At 39.3% G+C, this 18,058-nt stretch overlaps 1 protein-coding gene across 14 annotated transcripts in view; it reads left to right on the plus strand.

Annotated features, from left to right (window-relative positions):
* PLEKHA5 (pleckstrin homology domain containing A5) overlaps positions 1–18,058 on the plus strand; it is a 157,549-nt gene that overhangs the window by 74,238 nt on the left and 65,253 nt on the right. For 13 of the 14 annotated variants that reach the window (XM_058023545.1, XM_058023546.1, XM_058023549.1 and 10 more), the window contains 2 exons: positions 16,324–16,407; positions 17,354–17,474. In XM_058023545.1, the coding sequence (XP_057879528.1) occupies positions 16,324–16,407; positions 17,354–17,474 (205 nt within the window). Of the gene's footprint in view, positions 1–10; positions 118–16,323; positions 16,408–17,353; positions 17,475–18,058 lie in introns of those variants that run through there. The other variant, XM_058023553.1, reaches the window with a different exon arrangement.

Raw genomic sequence — 18,058 nt, forward strand, 5'->3', positions numbered from 1 at the left:
GCAGCACTCACTGGGAAACAGCTTCCAAGAGAAAAGGGTCGTCCCTCACATCCTTACTTGTTGTTTTCCTGTTTGTGTGTCAAGCTTGTGCTAAAGAATTCATGTCTCTGGAGACTGGTGAGTAATTCTTATACATTTTAATGATTGTTTTTCCTAAGACATAAAGCATTTTCTCCCACTTTGGAAAAAATGCTTTTTAAAAGATTTTTTTTTAAAATCCAACATTCAATAACTCGCAATATATATGCAAAGCAGAACACAACTTTGTAGAGTTCAAGTTAAGATTTTTAAGTAGAAGCCTAATTGTGATAGAGGTTGTGTTTATTACTTACTGTAACTGTGTCTCACTTCCAAGATTTTTATTTAGACATGCTTCTCTGCTAAATCATGTCATAGAGATTGAGTGTAGCCAGAATTTGAGCTTTTTTAATTAGCTTGCAATGCTGGATGGGAAGTACTTTCCAAACAGACACTTGTAAGGTACCTGATTTAACACGCAGCTCATATGGCAGTGTTACTGGATGCTGGGTTTCAAATGTAATTTTGGGGCTTGTGGAAGGCACAAAACAGAAAACCAGGTACATTTCCAGTCGGTGTATATATCTGTGTGTGTATCACCTGCAAAGCTGGGTGTTTATTTCTGTAGGGATGTCATATAATGAGCTGCAAAATCTGTCAGCATAAAAAATATTTCTGAAAAAAACACCAGCCAAGCCACAAAGCAGTATCTGGTTGTAGCTTGGTATTTAAATAACTAAAAACCACTTCAGTTTCCACTTCATGGTAACTGTTTTCTCTTGATAGAAGAAATACAAAATGTGTGTCTTCTTTTCTCTTCCCTGGCAGTTAAATGTCTAATTGTAAAAGTGCTGCAGTCCTGTGACACTTGGAAATCTTGTCAGATTCCAATTTTGAGAAGGTTTTATATTTTATAGCTAGAAAATTACTGCACACTTATCTCCAGAGAGGCATTTAGCAAGGGAAGCCCAGGGTTTTGCTGTGTCACTTTGGTTTTGATTTCTTTTGGTGTTCCTTTAAAGATGACAAGTCTTGATGGATGAATACATGCAAAAAAAAAAGTCTTATTCATCTGTTTGAAGATTCTGGGGAATACTGCAACTCATCTCAGTAAAAGTTAGGTATTGATTTTCATCAGGAGATAATTCCAGACAGAATTTGGATGGTCTGAATCAGAGCTGTGGGTGGATGTAATACATCAGCTTCCAGAAACCTGTGCTTTGGGTAATTTCATTAATGCAGCAACTGGCAATTCTTGTGGTACAGTGGTGTGGTGGTGATGTATTGCAGATGCAGAATTGATGTAATATTTATGATTTACGTGATTTGGAAGATGGCTGTTAGCATTGAAGTTCCTTTGTAGCTCTGACTCTTCATGTAGGTGGTTTGGCTCCCAACCCAGAACTAAAAACAATGAGCTCTGGGAAAAGCTTTTTAAATTCTGTTGTCATGAATAGAAAAACTATTTTCTGTGTCATTTTAGTTCCCAAATAAATTCTAATGTTGAATTTAGATAAATTTTAATGTTTCATTTTTGTGAGATGCTTATCTTACCAACTTGGTGCCTTTTTTATATTTCTCTTTAAGCTTGATAAGTTAAATTTTAATGCAAGTTTTACCACTGGTTTGTTTTCTTGGGTTTTTTTAGTATGATTTGGGCTTAGCCATAATAGTTTTTTATAGGCAGTTATATCAAAATGTCCTAAAAGATGTTTCAAGTGTGCTGTGCTTTTTGGTATACTGAATGTACTATTAGATGGAAATAAATACAGAGGCTATGCACAAAAATGAAGTGCTGGTAGCATTTTAGGTTTGGAATTGTATAGATTGAATGGCATAAATTGCTGTTGTGCTGTTCTGTTGACAGGAATTTAGGATTGTACATAAACTTCTAATTTGCTGCTTTTCTTCAGCAAAAAAACCCCATGCAGCTATGCATTTAAGTTAATCAGTTAAGCTCATAATAATGTGCCTAAATTCTTTCCAGAAAGGAAAAGGGAATGGAATGAGGGGCCTTTCTTAAGTATAGGTCTAGAAATGCTTACTGCATATGTTAGCTTGGTCATGGCTGCTCGTATGAAACTTTCTGGGTTTGTTGGTTAACTGAATGGAGCCATAGTTCCATAGTTCCATTCAATGGTATGGTGATAGCTGGAATTTTCCAGTTAATTTTTCCAGCCCATAGGAGTCACATTCTAGCTCATAAGTTTCCCATTTTCTTGCAGGATTTTGGTTGTTGTTTTTTGGTTTTTTTAAAGGAGAAAAGGATACAGTTGAAATATGAGCAAATTTTTTAAAACCTTAAAGCATATCTTGATTTAAATATGTGGTTACCTAACATAAGCTAGCAGAGGAATATATTGATGTATTTAAAGCTGTGTGTCAGTGAACTGCAAGACTGAAAGAAACTTCTGGCTTTGCCTCTAAATTGAGCCAGGTGTATCAGTCTGCTGTTTTACTGGTGAAAGGGGGTTACACGTGGTTCTTCTGGTATTGAAACTCCTGTTTCATCTGAATAATATGATCCCTACTGGAACACACCAGGTGTGAACATTCAGAGTCATCTGCAGATTCACTTACCTCGCCATAGAAACAAATGTTTTGCAGTAAACAAGTGAAAGCTGTCATGCAGCAAAAAATTTTCAAAAGCTTAAATGTGTGGTGTTTATCTTGCGAGGCGGAGAGGGAAGGGATAAATTTCTGATTTCACCTGAGCAGTGAAGTGGTTTAGAGCCATGATCATGGAACAAATTCTTTACCTCAAAATACCTCCTGCCTAATGAGGAAAAATATGAACAACATTCATGGCAAGGCACTGTTGGCTTGTTCATACTTGATTTTGGGGAAGGTGATGAATTCACTGCTTGAACTTAACATTTTTTTATTTTCGTCATACATTGATCTGTTTTCACTTTCCAGAATGTTCTTTTTTTGCAAAACACTGAAAACACTTAAAGACCATGTTTGCCTTTATAACATAAAATATTATGAAATCAAGCTTTTAGCTTGGCATTAAATCATTAAAAATTCATGAGGCAATGCCAGTCATTCCAGGGTTGGAACTCTCCAAACAAAAGTGAAAATAAATTTTTTCTCAAGTTGTTTGACCAATGTGTATTCTGGCTTGTGCATTTTCTGTTCCTTTAAAATGGAGTAGGCTGGATTGTTTGGTTTGGGTGGTTCTGCCTTAATTATCTCCAGGAGAAGGGCATGAGGAGGGAGGAGACCATGGCAGATGTTTTTTTGCTGACTTGTCATTGGCAGAGCATCCTCAGAGCCCTGCCTGAGGCAGGCATGGATCAGAAGTGTGCTGGGTGTTAGCAACCCTACAAACAGCAGGCATGGGAAACCTCCCAGCCCAAGGCAGCAGTAAGGCCAAACTCTCTAAATTCCTACTCCATGGAAGAGTTCTCCAAGTGACAGTTTGTTTTCAACATGCAAAACTTACTTTAGTCCCCGTTCTTCATGTGGAATGAGAAATTGCTGGTGAATTGATTTTTTTTTTCCCCCTCTCCCAGCTTACGCTGTTAAAATTCATTGCTTTATGAGATCCAAATTGCATCTGAGGAGAATAATATTCAAAAATACCTTCAAAGGCTCTGTCTTAAAGGGATTCTTATTGTGATGTCCACCATTGAAGAGTAACATTGTTGTCCATACAACTCTAGCCAGTAGCCTGTTCTAGAGATTTCATTGCCACATTCATCAGAGCAGGATGCACAAAACCAGGCTCATAAAGAGTTAAACATGGTCTGTGATTGCTGCTCCATGAGTTCTGTGGTGCCTGGAGCTCCAGTGGGCACAGAAATCTGGATTTAAAGTAAAGAAACAAGTAACTACTGGTATTTTCAGCCAGGAATGACCAGGTGTGTTGGATTTTTTCCTCTTTGTGCCAGTTCTAAAGTATTGTGCTGCTCCAAACCTGCTGGCAATAAGCACATCTCCAAACTTGCCACGCTTTGGAGTTAGGAAGAGGAGTACCCAAATTTGGAGGCTGGATCCACATAAAAATATGCAAGATTTGGCATGCCAGAAGAAAACCATGCAGAAACAACTGAATGTCAGAAGGTACATAACAAGTAGAACTGTACTGAGTAGCTGGAGAGCTGTAAAAATTCTGCATAGCATAGTTACTTTGTAGATCTGGAACGTCTCTAAAGTTGCTGATTCTGCAAAGAGGATATAAGGTGAGAGATACTGTAAAAACATATTTCTTTACAAATCCCCTGTTTTATAGTCTTGAAATGCAGCCTAAAATGTGCTTTACTGATACAATGTGTAATCCAGAAAGAAAAAAGGTGGGGGAAGGAGTTTTCACTTCTGGGTTTCATAGGAATATTCCCTGCCTTGCAAATCTCTTCCTTATGTTCATGTTTTCTGCTGGTAAGAGGAGAATTGAGTAATACTCCATATGGTAAACAGCAGTTAATTTGACTTCTTTGGATACAATTTTACTAGTCCTTTAAAAGTGTTTCCAAAGCCAGATTCAATATAAGAAAAACTTACACAAGTTCCTAAAGAAGTCTATAAAAACTAATGTTCCCACCCAATACAGAGGGTGTTTTCTGTGGGGTTTTCTTTCCCATTTTAAAATCCCGTGAAATGACTGACATTGAGTGTGATCCCAATGTTCTTCTGTCCCTGACCTCTTGCTCTGACACAAATGAAATAAACTGATTTTCACTTCCCATTAAGGAGTTTCTCAATGAACTGATTCTTCACCAGGATATTTTTCATTGTCATATAGCTTCACTCTTAGAAATGTCATAGAGATGAACTGCTCTCACATTAAAAATATTTAAAACACATTAAAAAAGTCACTTTTGTGTGCTTGAGGCTAAGGATGTTCTTACACAATAGTCAGCTGTTGTGAAAAAAGCCAGTTCCGTGTCACTTTGCTGTACCCTAAGCTTGAAAAAACCACCTGAGAAATAAAACCAGCTCCCAGACTCTGGCTGTCACTGAGGTATGAATTCAATAGAAGGTCATTGGAGGCATCATGTCTGTTCAAGAGGTCTTGTCCTGTCGTTTTCTCTGCTGCTGCAGTTCAACCTTGGAAGGAACAACCTGGTGTGCCATTTGCTGAAGCACAATGTGTTGCTGGGTCAGCAAAAGTCTTTAATAAATATTAATTGTTATTTCTGTTGTATTGTGAGGCAAGGATACAGTTGTGAGAGTCAGGATGTAAAACTAGGGGACTGCTGAATTATAATGTTTTTTTGCTGGATATTTTTCCTGCAGAGCTGTCAAATGTGCTGACAGTTCACTTTGTAAATAAAGTGTAGTTGTTCCTCTGCATTTATGAGGTAAAAGGATAATGCAGATCAATCTGTGTAGATGTTGAAATCGAAGATGTGAAAATACAAGGGGAGGCAGCCAAGAAATACTTTTTGTCAAGTGGAAATTTCTGGACTTGTAGAGCCAACAGTTTGATTATATGAGACCAGCAGGCATCAAAGTGATTGACAGTCTGCATATAAGCAGTGGGTGGCAGACGTAAACTCTTGATCAGATGGGGTTCTGAAATCTCGTCTGTAAATTGAATGATGATATATCCTGCCACCTAAATGCTGTTTTTCTTGTGGTACTTACTTTGGCCAAGTCACCTTTTAAAACGCCTGACATGAAGCCATTCTAAAAAACAAATCTGTTTGGGTTTTTTTATTCTAGTGTATTTATTATAGCACTTGAAAGAATTAATTTGTGTTTACCCATTATACAGATTTTTGTCCTTAATTTTAAAAGGCCAATTACTTTAATTAGAGAGGAAGGGTTACTCTTCATCTGCTATGCTTCCTTACCTGATAGTGTGTATTGGTGTTGCTGCCTCTTCAGCCATCTGTCTAAGTTGTGGTTTTCATTTATTTTATAAGAAACTTGGCATTGAGATGGGTTAAGAATTAAAATATTACTTAAGGAAATAAGATTTAATCTTTTAATGTATTTAGATTGACTTGCTTTGTTTTGCTATTTGTTAGGTAGACTGGTTCTAAAAATCAATTAATTTTCTCAAAATAACTTTTATTATGGATATTTTGTATATGGGTGGGTCCATCTGGGCTGACATTCTCTGCCTGATAAGGACTTGTGTTGATGTTTTAAGTTGTGAGAGTGCCACATCAAAGTATGATACTCTCTGGTGTTTTTCTGTGCATAATGTAAGGATGCTTTTCCTGAAAAGCAGTATATTTTTTTCCTCAAAAGCAGTCAATGCCTGCCTACTTCTTATAAATACTTGAAGTTAACAAGGTGAGTAATAGGCAATGATGACTTAAAATTAAATAAAAGAGGGGATGTGTGGGCCCACTGCAGTTAGATTAGTTCTCAGAGCTCCCCCACAAGCCTGATTGGTGTCCACACCTGTAAATTAAAATATGTTCTATGTGCACCAGGATTGTTAGTCTGGTTTAGGAGCAAATGAGCATTAGGTGTGGATGTTCCAAGAAAACAGTGTAAGGTCTGTTTTAAAGGTTGTAAGGGTTCTGAGAAAATCCTGAGATAATTTCTGATCTACTTGTGATGTCAAACAAATCCCAAACCAATTTTATTTGTTGCTGACATTTTTAATCTTTTGGAGACGTGTAGAACAACTTGCTGCTGTTCTAAAGCACTAATATTGTTATTTTTCTGAGGTGATCAGCTCCTGAAGCTGCACTCAAATGAACTGCAAGGAAGGAGAGCTCGGCGAGGCTCAGCTGGGACCTTGGGGATGGCGAGTGGCACGTTCAGCGTTCCAGCTCGGTGCCACACTGTGTGCCCCCAGTGTCTCTGGGCTTGAACTTCACGTCACAGGCAATGAATATTTTTAATGGGGTTTGTACGCTTTTGTCTGAGATGAATGCAGGCCCACACATGGTGTAAGCTTCAATTAATTATCCTCTGGGGCCTGCTGCACATATTTGCATATGCTCTATCAGTGGACCACCAAGATTATTCAATTAAATCCTCACAATGGCTTTAAGAAGGCCAGTGATTAAAGCCTTAGTGATGACTGTTCATTTATAAAATAATTATTTTTATAGATTTCAGTCTTGGTGCTTATTTCTTGCACAATAGGCTCTATTGGGAGGGACAACTTGAAATACAGGATGTGTCTGAATAGGTACCACAGTCACAACTGATAGACAGCTGGGTGCACCAACATCTCAGCTATTTTCTTCTCTCAGATTGCTAAAAGAAAGATTTCTAATCATTTCCCAGATGACAGTGACTTGGCAGAAGTTTGCCAGACTGTTTTTCTCTCTCAGCAGACTTAAGAAGGGTCTTGTTACAACCTGGTGTATTCTGATATAAGTGCTTGATAAACATGGTTTTCTTTTAGAACTTCTGCTGAGTTACTAATAGAAATGTGGTTTTATTGAATAAAAATGGCTGTTTACCAGAGGTGTGATTGTGTGGTGACAATGCCAATTCCCAGGTATCTGAAGTGGTCAAGAAATGGAAGTTGTGTAGCTGTCTGGAGGCAGTGCAATGTTGCTAAACTTCTATATAACCTTGGCTTAGATGATTAAAAAATTAGTGTGATTTACACAATCTTAAGAAAACACCAAGTGCAAAAAAACCAAAGCAACCCACCATTCACCACCATTCATACTAAAAGAAACAAAAAACAAATCAACCAGAAAGCAAACAAGTCTGAGTGATGATAAATCCTACCAGTTAGAAATGTCACCAAAGGTAGAAGATTTAAGATAAATAAGGTATTGAACTACTTCTGTTAATGAATATTGGGGTTTTGATCCCAATGTGCTTAGAGAGATTTGCAAAGCAACACTGTGTTTTTACCAAAGGTCTGATGAAATTCTGTTGTTGAATTTCAGGTAGAAATTCACTGAAATTATGCATTGTTTCTATTTTTATTAATTTCATTTTTTATTTTTATTTTCTATTTTTTCCTAATTTTATTTTTTCTATTTTATTGAGTTACAAATCTGTTCAATTTGTAACTCAGTAAATTCGGGAACTTTACTTTTTTGCAGGTCCATAGGAAGAGTTTGTTGAACAAATACACAACTGTTTCCACATCAATAGGTATTACACTGCTTAAATTGTCTGCACTCACTTTTCTTAGAAGTATTTTTAGCTTTTTTTTCAAAATACAATTATTGAAAAACAGGTTAAAATTGCTAAGAGGAATTGCTATTAAAGTTGCCTTCTCTTGTCTAATATCTCTAATTTTCATACAGTGAAATGAAAGCATAAATCAGAAGTGCTTTTTGAAATCCTACTTCTATTTCTAATACTTGGTCAAGAGCACATCTCACTTAGGCTTTTAATAAATGAAATAGGCCAGGGCTTGCATCACTGAACTTAGTGGAGTGTGGTGAAGATCATTTTCTGTCTAGTGAGCTTAGAAAAGAGTAAAAGTTGCTATGTAGCTATGAAAGCATTTGCTGAAAGTTTTTTACTGAATTTGATGCTTGTAGTTGTAGAGGGGGTGACTAAGAGAGCTCAATTATCTCTAATTTACTTGGTGGGATGAATTTCTTCTGGTAGTGTTGTACAGTTGTGCTCATGCAATCTGTGATTTGTCTATCCCTTGTAAATTCAAGTCAGGTTCATTGCTTGTTCTGAAAATCTCTAATATTTTATATGTAATAAAACGCCAATTAGTGGTTTCTCATTAACCCCTATTAATGAAATGTCCCAATTTGTTAGTGTGCTAATCTGAGTGGTGAAATTTCAGCAGCAAAGACAGCTTTTTCTTTGTATTGGAACAAGGTTTTTTTGTTTGCATTCTTTGTTTTGGGGGCATGTTTGTTTGTTTATTTTGGGGTTGGTTTTTTTTGGGGGGTTGGTTGTTTTTCTGGTTTTTTTTTAATTGAATGTGGCTTTTTGTTGCCCTCTCTACAAATTAGCTTTTACTTGTTCTACCCTCTCTACCTCTTCAGGAGAGGCTGTAGTGTCCCTGCTGCACCAGGGAAGCAAGATTTTGGAAAACATCAGCTGCTCAGCCATCTGCTGTCAGTCTCCACAGAGTGCCAGGCTGGAAGGCACCACAGTGGGCATCTGGAGCCACCTCCCTGCCCAGGCAGGGTCACCCCAGAGCACAGGGCACAGCAGTGTGTGCAGATGGTTCTGGAACATCTCCAGAGAGGCAGATGACCTCCCTGGGCAGTCTTGGTGGGCACAGCCCACAGAGTGGAAGTTCTTCCACATGTTCAGTGGAACCTGGGCATCAGTTCCTGCCCATTCCTGTTGTGCCACCATTGCTGGGCCTCACAGTCCCTGCTCTGAGCCCTCCCTGAAGGCAGGGACAGACAGGGATGAGGTCTCTTCTCAGGGCTGAGCAGCCCCAGCTCCCTCAGCCTTTGCTCCTGAGAGATGCTGCAGTCTCCCCACCGTCCCCAAGGCCCTCCCCTCCAGGAGCTCACATCTCTGTTGTCCTGAGGAGCCCAGAACTGGACACAGCACTCCAGGTATGGCCTCACCGGGGCTGAGAAGAGGGTGAGATGATGGTGATGGTGATGATGATGATGATGAGTGTCCTGTCATCAGCAGGAAGAGGCAGCAGCAGCCAGACTGGAGAATCCAGTGGTGTTTCTGCTCCTCAGACCACCTGCTGGACCATGCTGCTCCAAACCCTCGTTCTCTTCAGAAAAATTATGGGATTTCACTTCAGAATTGTTACTCTAGTTCTTGGAATCCCCCCAGGGAGTTAACCATTGAAGGATCATGGGATTCCAAGTCTGAGGCTTGCAGACAGGTCTGCCTTCTAAAACCCACTTCAATGTTCTCCTAAACTCTACCTCAGATAGCAAACAGAGTCTCAGTCATTTTTACTACAGAGTAATGCTTACAGAATTGAACATTTTCTTCTTCTTCAGTGCTGATATCAGGGTATTGTGTCAGACCCTGTGCCTAGGGCTTAAAATATAATGAAATGTTGCATAAATTGATGACATATGGCAGGTGTATCTCACTAATTACCACAATGGCTTTGTGGCCCTTACTGAGCCTCAGTATTTACAAATTCCCAGATATGTTACCTACAAATTGAAAGACACCTCCCACAAAGTTCTGGGAACTCTCAAAACAGTAACTTTTCCTGACAGTGGAGCGTTTGATTAGCAAGAGGAGTTTTTTATTAAAACCTTCTCAATCTGTAATAGAGTGCATGCTGTTTTAGCAAGTATTTCATCCTAGTATTCTGAAATAGTTGGGTTTTTTAAAATGTTTGCTCTTGCTTACATAAACTTAGTTTTATGTTGGAAATATGTCATGAGAGCATGATAATCATATCTGCTCAGGTGAGAAAAGGCTGTTTTCATATGGATATTTTCACTGGAATATGAGTGTGGGTTTAGAATGGTCCCATTGAGAGGAAGGCTTATAATTTTGGGGCAGCAGTGCTTAATCTTTTGGAAAATAAAAATGAAAGCTGGACTACAGTCAGCTGTATAGAAATGTCCAGATGCTTTCCGCTACAGCAACAGCAAAGATACCAAAGCTGCTGTAACTGTAGCTGAGGAGGACTTACAAGGAAAGTCTACAGAACTGGCAGGTTGCCTGAAAAAATAAACTCAGAGCAGCCCAGAAAAATGGTGGCAGCAGGAACTACAGTTTAGGTGTTACATTGTCTGCCAAGAAAACGAGGAGAATTTTGTCTGCACATTCCCAAAAGCGTGTGCGCACACAAAGGGTCACCAACACTTTGTTCTCGGCAGCGTATGGGACGTGTTACAGGTCTGTCAGCACTTTGGGACTGGCTGTCTCTTCACTCCCACTTCTCCTGGGGCTCCCTGATGTTTAGTTACCACACTCAGATGTTTCCCTGTGGAGCCATGCGGCCCCCTTTCCAAACTTGTTGTTGAAAAACCTTAATTGAAAAAAGACTTGTGTAATTCTAGGGTATGATAGCGCTGGTGAAAAAGTGCTTGCATTTGCTCTTTGCTGTAAAATGTGGCATTACAGATGTAGTAAAATAGAAGTGGCAGCATAGCCGCAGACCACATCCTTGCTTGCTGTTGTGAAGGGACTGCATTTACTTAATTTTTTTCCAAGTTCAGACAACTCTTGCTTAGGTAACTATAACTGCATTTATTGCTGTTAGAAATGAGACATTCTTATGCTACAGAACAAGCACACAACGTAGAAATGGCTGATTTGATTCAACCCCGCCAGCCCAGGTGAGGAATGAAGGTTTTCATTCACAGAAGCCAAACAAATCTGCCCTAGACTTGTCTTATGTTTGTTTCCAGTTGAACCTTACCTTTAAATATCAGTGTAGAAGTTCAGCATGAATGCAGAGAGAATGACTTTATTGCTCTGGTAATCTTGGTCTTCTTACCTTATTTGTCGTCTTTTCAAGTATTTTGTCATGAAAAATGCATAAAACTGCTTCTCATAAGAAATATGTCTCAGCATGTTTGTGCTATGTAGGGATTGTATGTATCCGTAATAGAGATTAGATTGCCAGCCTGTGAATCTCAAGACCTAGAATAAATGTTAGGAATAAATGTTAGGAAGCAGGTATTTGGTGTAGCATTCTTCTGAAATGTGTTCTTCAGGGCTCATTTGTCAAAAGGAACAGTGTTTCTAAATTAAGGATGTGGAGGCCTCTTAAAAGCTGTGTCCTGGTTTGTGATTTGTTTGTATTCAGCCTTTGCTTTGATGGCCACATTGACAATAAGCAAATGAGAAGGCCTTAGCACTGAGGAACACATAAATAAAGGCTGCAAAGAAAGGCCATGAGAGAAGCTTTGAAGTGGCATCTAGCTTTAATTTGAGTGGGAGAAAACCAGATGTCTTTGGGAGTTCTGGCCCAGCTCTTTTTATTTTTTTTTTAAGAGGACAGGGAGCTCAACCAAATCATTCAATGGAGAGACCCCAAACCAACTGTTTCCATCCTGGTCCTTTGATCTTTGTTGCCACTTTGGAGTGAACTGTTTTGTTCCAGAGGAAAAATGGTCTAACCCTTCATTTTAACTGTACTACTGGATTACATATCTCCTTTTCCATTCCAGCTGCAGTTATCTGAGTTAATTTCCTTTGCAGTATACTGACAAAGATGATAGTGACTTCAAAATAGCAAAACTGATCAGAGTTTTGATTTGGCTGACTTTTGTATCATGTGTTAGAACAAAACATTGGTGCACAGCATTTTGGGTCAGCAGTCCTGAAAACACAAGGTAGAAAACAAAGAAACTGCTTGTGAAGGACTTGTGTTGGCAAGCTCTGCACCTGGAATGATGTGCTTAGTTGCTGCTTACAAATAGAATAATATCTCTGAATGATATATTTGAGGGCTTTTTTTTTTTTTTCAGTAGTCCCTGGATCACATTAAACTAACAAAAAGATTGCTGTTGACTGTACATTTAGTGAGTAATTAAAACTGCACAACAAAGTTTTTTTTGACCATGTCTAGAAAATAAGTAAAATAATCCTGTCTTCTAAAGACATTAAGAGTCTCAAATGATGGAAAGGAGAGAGAGAGAGTAGATAAGGAGGCAAATAACGTGACTCAAATTCAAGGTTGCTGTCATTTCTAACCTGAACAGGACAAATCCTTTTGCTCTGGGGGTTTGTCCATGTGCCAGAACTAAGCTATCTTACAAATGATGCCAAAGCTTGCAGCTTTCAGAGGAAAGGATTGCAAAGTTTGAAAATTCTGGAGAAGAGGGGTCAAATTGGTGCTGTTAGGTTGCTACCAGTTGTCTTGCGCTGAGATATCTAAAAATGGACCCTATACTCAGGTGAAGCTATTTTGGTGTGGTTAGGGTTGCTAGTTTTTACATTTATGGTTGGATTGCTTTAGTTTGGTTTTGATTCTTTCATGGCAGGTATAAAACCCCAGCTGGAATCAAGCACAGAATATTATCTTGATACATGCAAGAATTATGCTTTATTTTGCATTGAATTGCTTCTCTCATGTCATCTTAATGTAGATTTCTGGAGCCCAGCACATTCCAGTAGCAAATATTAATGAGGAATAGTTTGTGCCACATCCCAAGTCTGGAGAATATGTTCATGAATAGTAATGAAATACACAGGGAATTTTTTCCTGTCTTTGTCTCTAGTGTTTAGCATGCCATTAATACAGATCCTAAAATAGTACGGGTCAGTTAAGAAAAAGTGCAAAAGACTTTGGTGTGTAGTTGTCCTGTGTTCTCAAAACATGGGAAAAACTGGAAGGAGAAGGAAGAGGATGCACCTCTGCATAAGGGAAAAGTAACACACTAGCTGTGTCAAAGTGAATCACTCTCTTTCCACATAATAAAGTACATACACATAAATATGCAAGGCTGAAACTCTGAATTACACACTGGACTTGGTATAAAGTTGAAATTAGAGTTCTCAATAAATAAATTAGGTTTTTGCTTTATTTTCCCTGAGATTTATTGATGATGTTTAGATTATTGTAGTACAATAAATGAAATTCTCTGTGTAGCTAGGAATTTATGGATAACTGAACAAGCGTCTAAATTGGGTGCTGAAGATTGTGAATATCAAGCTGTAGCTTGGTTTGAATTAAACTCTCTGTGCTGTGCAAGATAGAGTTTGAAACAAATGCCTTAACCTTCTGTTATGTGGGAGGGTTATGACAATAATTATCAAGCTTCATTACACCTTGCACAAGGATTTTGAGGAGCCTTGTCAAAATACCAGGTAGATTACTGCCAAAAATGCAGTAATTAGATGAGTAATGAAAAAGTTTTCAAATGGAAGTATTTAAAATCTGTTCATGCAGTTAGACATATTTACAGTCATCACTCTTAGTTGCACAAGCTGAATTTCCAGTGTTCACCCATGAGATTTCACTTGTGTTTAAGCTGAAGAGGAAAAAAGCCTGTTTTCCCTTTGTCTGGAAGGGGGGAAAAGCCTGTTTTCCCTTTGCTTTACTCTTTTAGAAGGAAGTGACTATTCAGGTCTAGAAGAAAGTGCTGTACAATCCTCAGGAGCATGGCTCATGTCCGTGATATGTTTTCTGCCTTTTTATGTAATCTCAGCTACCTCCCATACATCTCAACATCTGTGTGACTAGTGGGGAAAACTGTGTTTTGTTTAAGGATTTTTTTGGTGCTTTTGGATGCTAACTTGATATGTGACTCAAACCTGAAGCAAAATGTTCTTGAGTATTGCTTCCTCTGCTCTCCTCTCTGATTTTCTGCCCTCTCCCTCCTTTCCCCCCTGGTTTTGTGTGGTTTCCCCTCTGCAGTCCTTGGGTGTTGCCTCTTCTGTATCATCAGTGATGTGCACTCACACAAAACATGGGATGTGCCTCCTCTTGGGTGGACCTGAGCATTTCTGGTCCCTGAGAAGAAGTCCTGATCCACTTATTTCCACATTTATGGATGCAGCTGACAGTCACCTGTCAAGGTTTAATGCAAACAAGAAGGCAACGTTTTGGCAAAGCGTTTTGGACAGCTCATGTCCATAGTTTGTTGGTTTGGGGTTTTTTTCAGTTTGTGTGAGAGTGTTTGAAATGTCAGAGGGGGGAAAAAATGTTTTGGAAAGGAAGAAAATAGGACTCACAAAAGAAAAAAAACCCAACCAAAGAAACCTGGATACTTCCTCAGGGATGTTTTGAACCTGAAATCTCATTAATCTGGGCTGATTTCCTTGAGAGGCATTGTATGACCAGGGCATTTGGGAATGGCACAGACTGTCCTCTTTCCTGTCTCCTCGTTGTAATTGATCCATTTCTGCAACAACAGCTCCTTCAGGGGCTAAACTTAGAAATCTGCTGAACTCAGAACAAAGATAAAGCACTGGCAATTGCCAGCTCATCATTAAGCGCTGTAACATGGTCTCTCCATTTAGGCATTAGTAGGTTTCTAAAATCCCAGTAGAGGAAGTGTAAAGAATTGGGCTGTCTTTCTAATCTTGCACTCTGTGAAGGCTTTTCCATTCATTCACCATGAAAGTAATGTAGATTTTTTTTATATGCTTTTGTTTGGAGGCAACTTTTAATCAATAATGCTGTATAATTGCAAATTGTTATGATCCAAAGAATTTTAGTTTAAAAGTGGAGAATATTAAGATAGTCTTGTTAATTCAGGTTGTTTTTATGAAGCAGGAAGGATGGAAAGTGTGACATTCATGAGATGAGCTGTGATTCAAAGTGCTTGAAAATTCAGATGGCTAAATGAATAGGCAGAAAAGAAGTAGGTCTTAAGGATGAAGTTACTCTGGAGATCTTCTAGTCCAATGCCTCTGCCAAGGCAGGCTCACCCAGAGCAGGAGACACAGGTGGTGGCCAGGCAGGTTTGAATCTCCCCAGAGGAGGTTCCCCAGCCTCTCTGGGCAGCCTGTTCCAGTGCTCAGTGCTTTTGGCTCACGTTCAGGTGGAGCTGGCTGTGTTTCAGTTTGTGCCCCCTACTCTGGCACTGGGCTCCTGTCACTCACCCTTCAGACATTTGGGTGCACTGATAAGATCCCTCTCAATGATCTTTTCTCCAGGCTAAACAGGCCCAGCTTTGCCAGCCTTTCCTCCCAGGAGAGATGCTGCAGTCCCCTCACCATCTCCACAGCCCTGTGCTGAACCTTCCCCAGCAGTTCCTTGTCCTTCTTGCTCTGAGGAGCCCAGACCCAGCCCTGCCGTTCTCTTCTTCCCTTCACAGGCTGGAGGACTCAAGCCCAGGCATTTCTTTCCTGTGTGGCAGCAGCTGGTAGTTGTTGAATTTGGGCAATTTCTTCCAAGCTGCAGGAGCTGCTGTGCTCAATCAGGATCTCCAGTTCAGGGGAATGAGATAATGCAAGGGAAGCATTTTTGTGCTGCTGGGGATGAAGCTCAGCCTCCCAGCATCTGGAAGACACTGAATTAAAAAGTCAGGTCTGCAAAAGTAGAACTGTGATTACAACCCCTCACTCTTTTTCCAGTCACTGGCCATTTATCTGTAATATTGGACATTTGAAACTGATGTCTTCACGTCCTGAGGATGAAGACAGTTGCTTTTACAGTAGGGTTTTATCTTTACAGAGCAGTTATATATCTCTCATGTTCAACTTGTCTCTAACCAGCTGAAACCCTATTAATGAATACATAAAGTCATAGCTGAAGTGAATTATCTATGTTCATATATGAACTAAAATCACTTTTATTGTTTTTATAATTCAGAATGGTTGCCAACCCAGTGCCAGTGAAGATTCTTCAATACTAGTTCTCATCCTTATTCTTTGTGTGTGTGTACATATATATATATCTGCATTTGTGACTGTGTACACTTACGTTGTTCTATGCCATAATGAAATATTCTTAATTGTTTTCACTGAACTGGTACATTTGATGTACCGGATTTACATAACTGAGCTGGAAAAACAAAACTTATTGCCTAATAAGTTTTCTTTCTCTCTCTTTCACAGTCATAATGAACGAAAAGTGACCTGCAAACATCCAGTGACAGGACAGCCTTCACAGGACAACTGTATTTTTGTTGTGAATGAGCAGTAAGTGCCTTCTGTTTCACTCTATAAAACACAGGCTTTAAAGCCCATTAATAATGAAGTAAGATTCAGTGATTACTAGTGACAATGTTTATTTTTTCCAAGTCAGATCAACATGTAGACAGTTTCACTTGTTTAAATCACTTGAAAGCAATGATAAATATTTTATACTGATTGTTAAGATAGAAAACATAGCTCAGATTAGTTGTGTGGTAGAAATGAATCACATTTATGCACTGCATTAATTTGCTCTTATCACTTTAATTGTTCTGTAATTTAAGTAAACAGCCTAGATACTATATAACAAGCAAATAAACTTCCAGAAAGGGCTAAATTTTATAATCACTTAGAGACAACCACAAGCTGTTAATCAATAGTGTTTTACCTGATAGTTTCTCCTCCACTGATTATTTCCTTGGCCTTTTGGGGCACCCTCTGAATCATTGGTAATAACTCAGATTTGCTGTCCTTGCTTTAGTTTTGTAGAGCAATACAGAAGGTCTGCATGGAGCTCATGCCTGAGCTCAGGATTTTGTTGGGATTCTGGGTGTCCCCCCCACCACCTTTGCTGTAACACATTACATGGTGGCTCCAGTGAAAACACCAGAACTGGCCAAATTTCACCAGTGTGAAAGGGGGGCAAAGCCAGAGGGGGCCTTTGGAGAGCATTTCTTCCCATTTCCATCTCACACCCATACCTGTCTTTTTCCCTCCCACCAACACCTTGCTGGTGCTAAGAGAGAAATTCTGGTTTTAAGCAACATCTTAAAATTCATCTATAACAGGTTGGAGTTTAAAACACAGCGCAGGTAACTCTGCAATGAAGTGTGAATTGCTTTCAGATTGGAAAAGTAGGACACAGGCTGTACAAAGCTACATCTAGGGGTGCTTTTTATTAGCAGTCTGCACACACAGCATGTTCCAGTGCTATTACATATTCTATTTTCAGGACTGCTGCAGCAATGTCATCTGAAGAAAAGAAGGAGCGACCTGTAAGCATGATATGTGAAGCAACTAACTATAATCTGGCATCAGATTATGCTGCTCATCCAATGAGCCCTGTGGGCAGAGTAAGTCTTTATGTCCAAATAAATTAGAATTAAAATTATTTAGGTATTCCACAAGGTGCTAGACAGTGCTGTGTGTTAGCGTTCCACTGAAAAAGAGAAACAACCCTTACATATTTTTCAGGGCACTCAACTTCTTCCAGGTTTGATTTGGAAACTCAAACAAATTGTCACTGTAGCTGTAATTTTTATCAGGTATCTCAGATCTTGTGACTTAAACTGACCTTTCTGATCTGTGTGAACAGCAAAACCCTGAGTGACTGATGAGACACCTGGGCCAGCACTGTTGCAGAAATTGCTCCATCACAAACAATTGCCTGGATGTGTCCAGGTAAAACAGAGAGAGTTGGGATTGTGTGCAGGAAGTAGTTGTGAGAGAGGTGGGAGGTGGCCCTAAACAGCAGGTGGCATTGGGCCAGAAGCAGAAGTCCTGGCTTCCTAGAAAAATTCCTGCTAAATGGTTGGGAGAATCCCAGGATCACCTTAATTTATGTTTTACTTCTCCATTTACCCAGTTTCTCAGTAAGAAGGTACATGCCCAGATGTTCTTACCAACTTTTAGGTTTATTGGATAAAGCTGATGAGCC

This window comes from Melospiza georgiana, chromosome 4, assembly GCF_028018845.1.
Source record: "Melospiza georgiana isolate bMelGeo1 chromosome 4, bMelGeo1.pri, whole genome shotgun sequence".
NCBI classification, from domain to species: domain Eukaryota; kingdom Metazoa; phylum Chordata; class Aves; order Passeriformes; family Passerellidae; genus Melospiza; species Melospiza georgiana.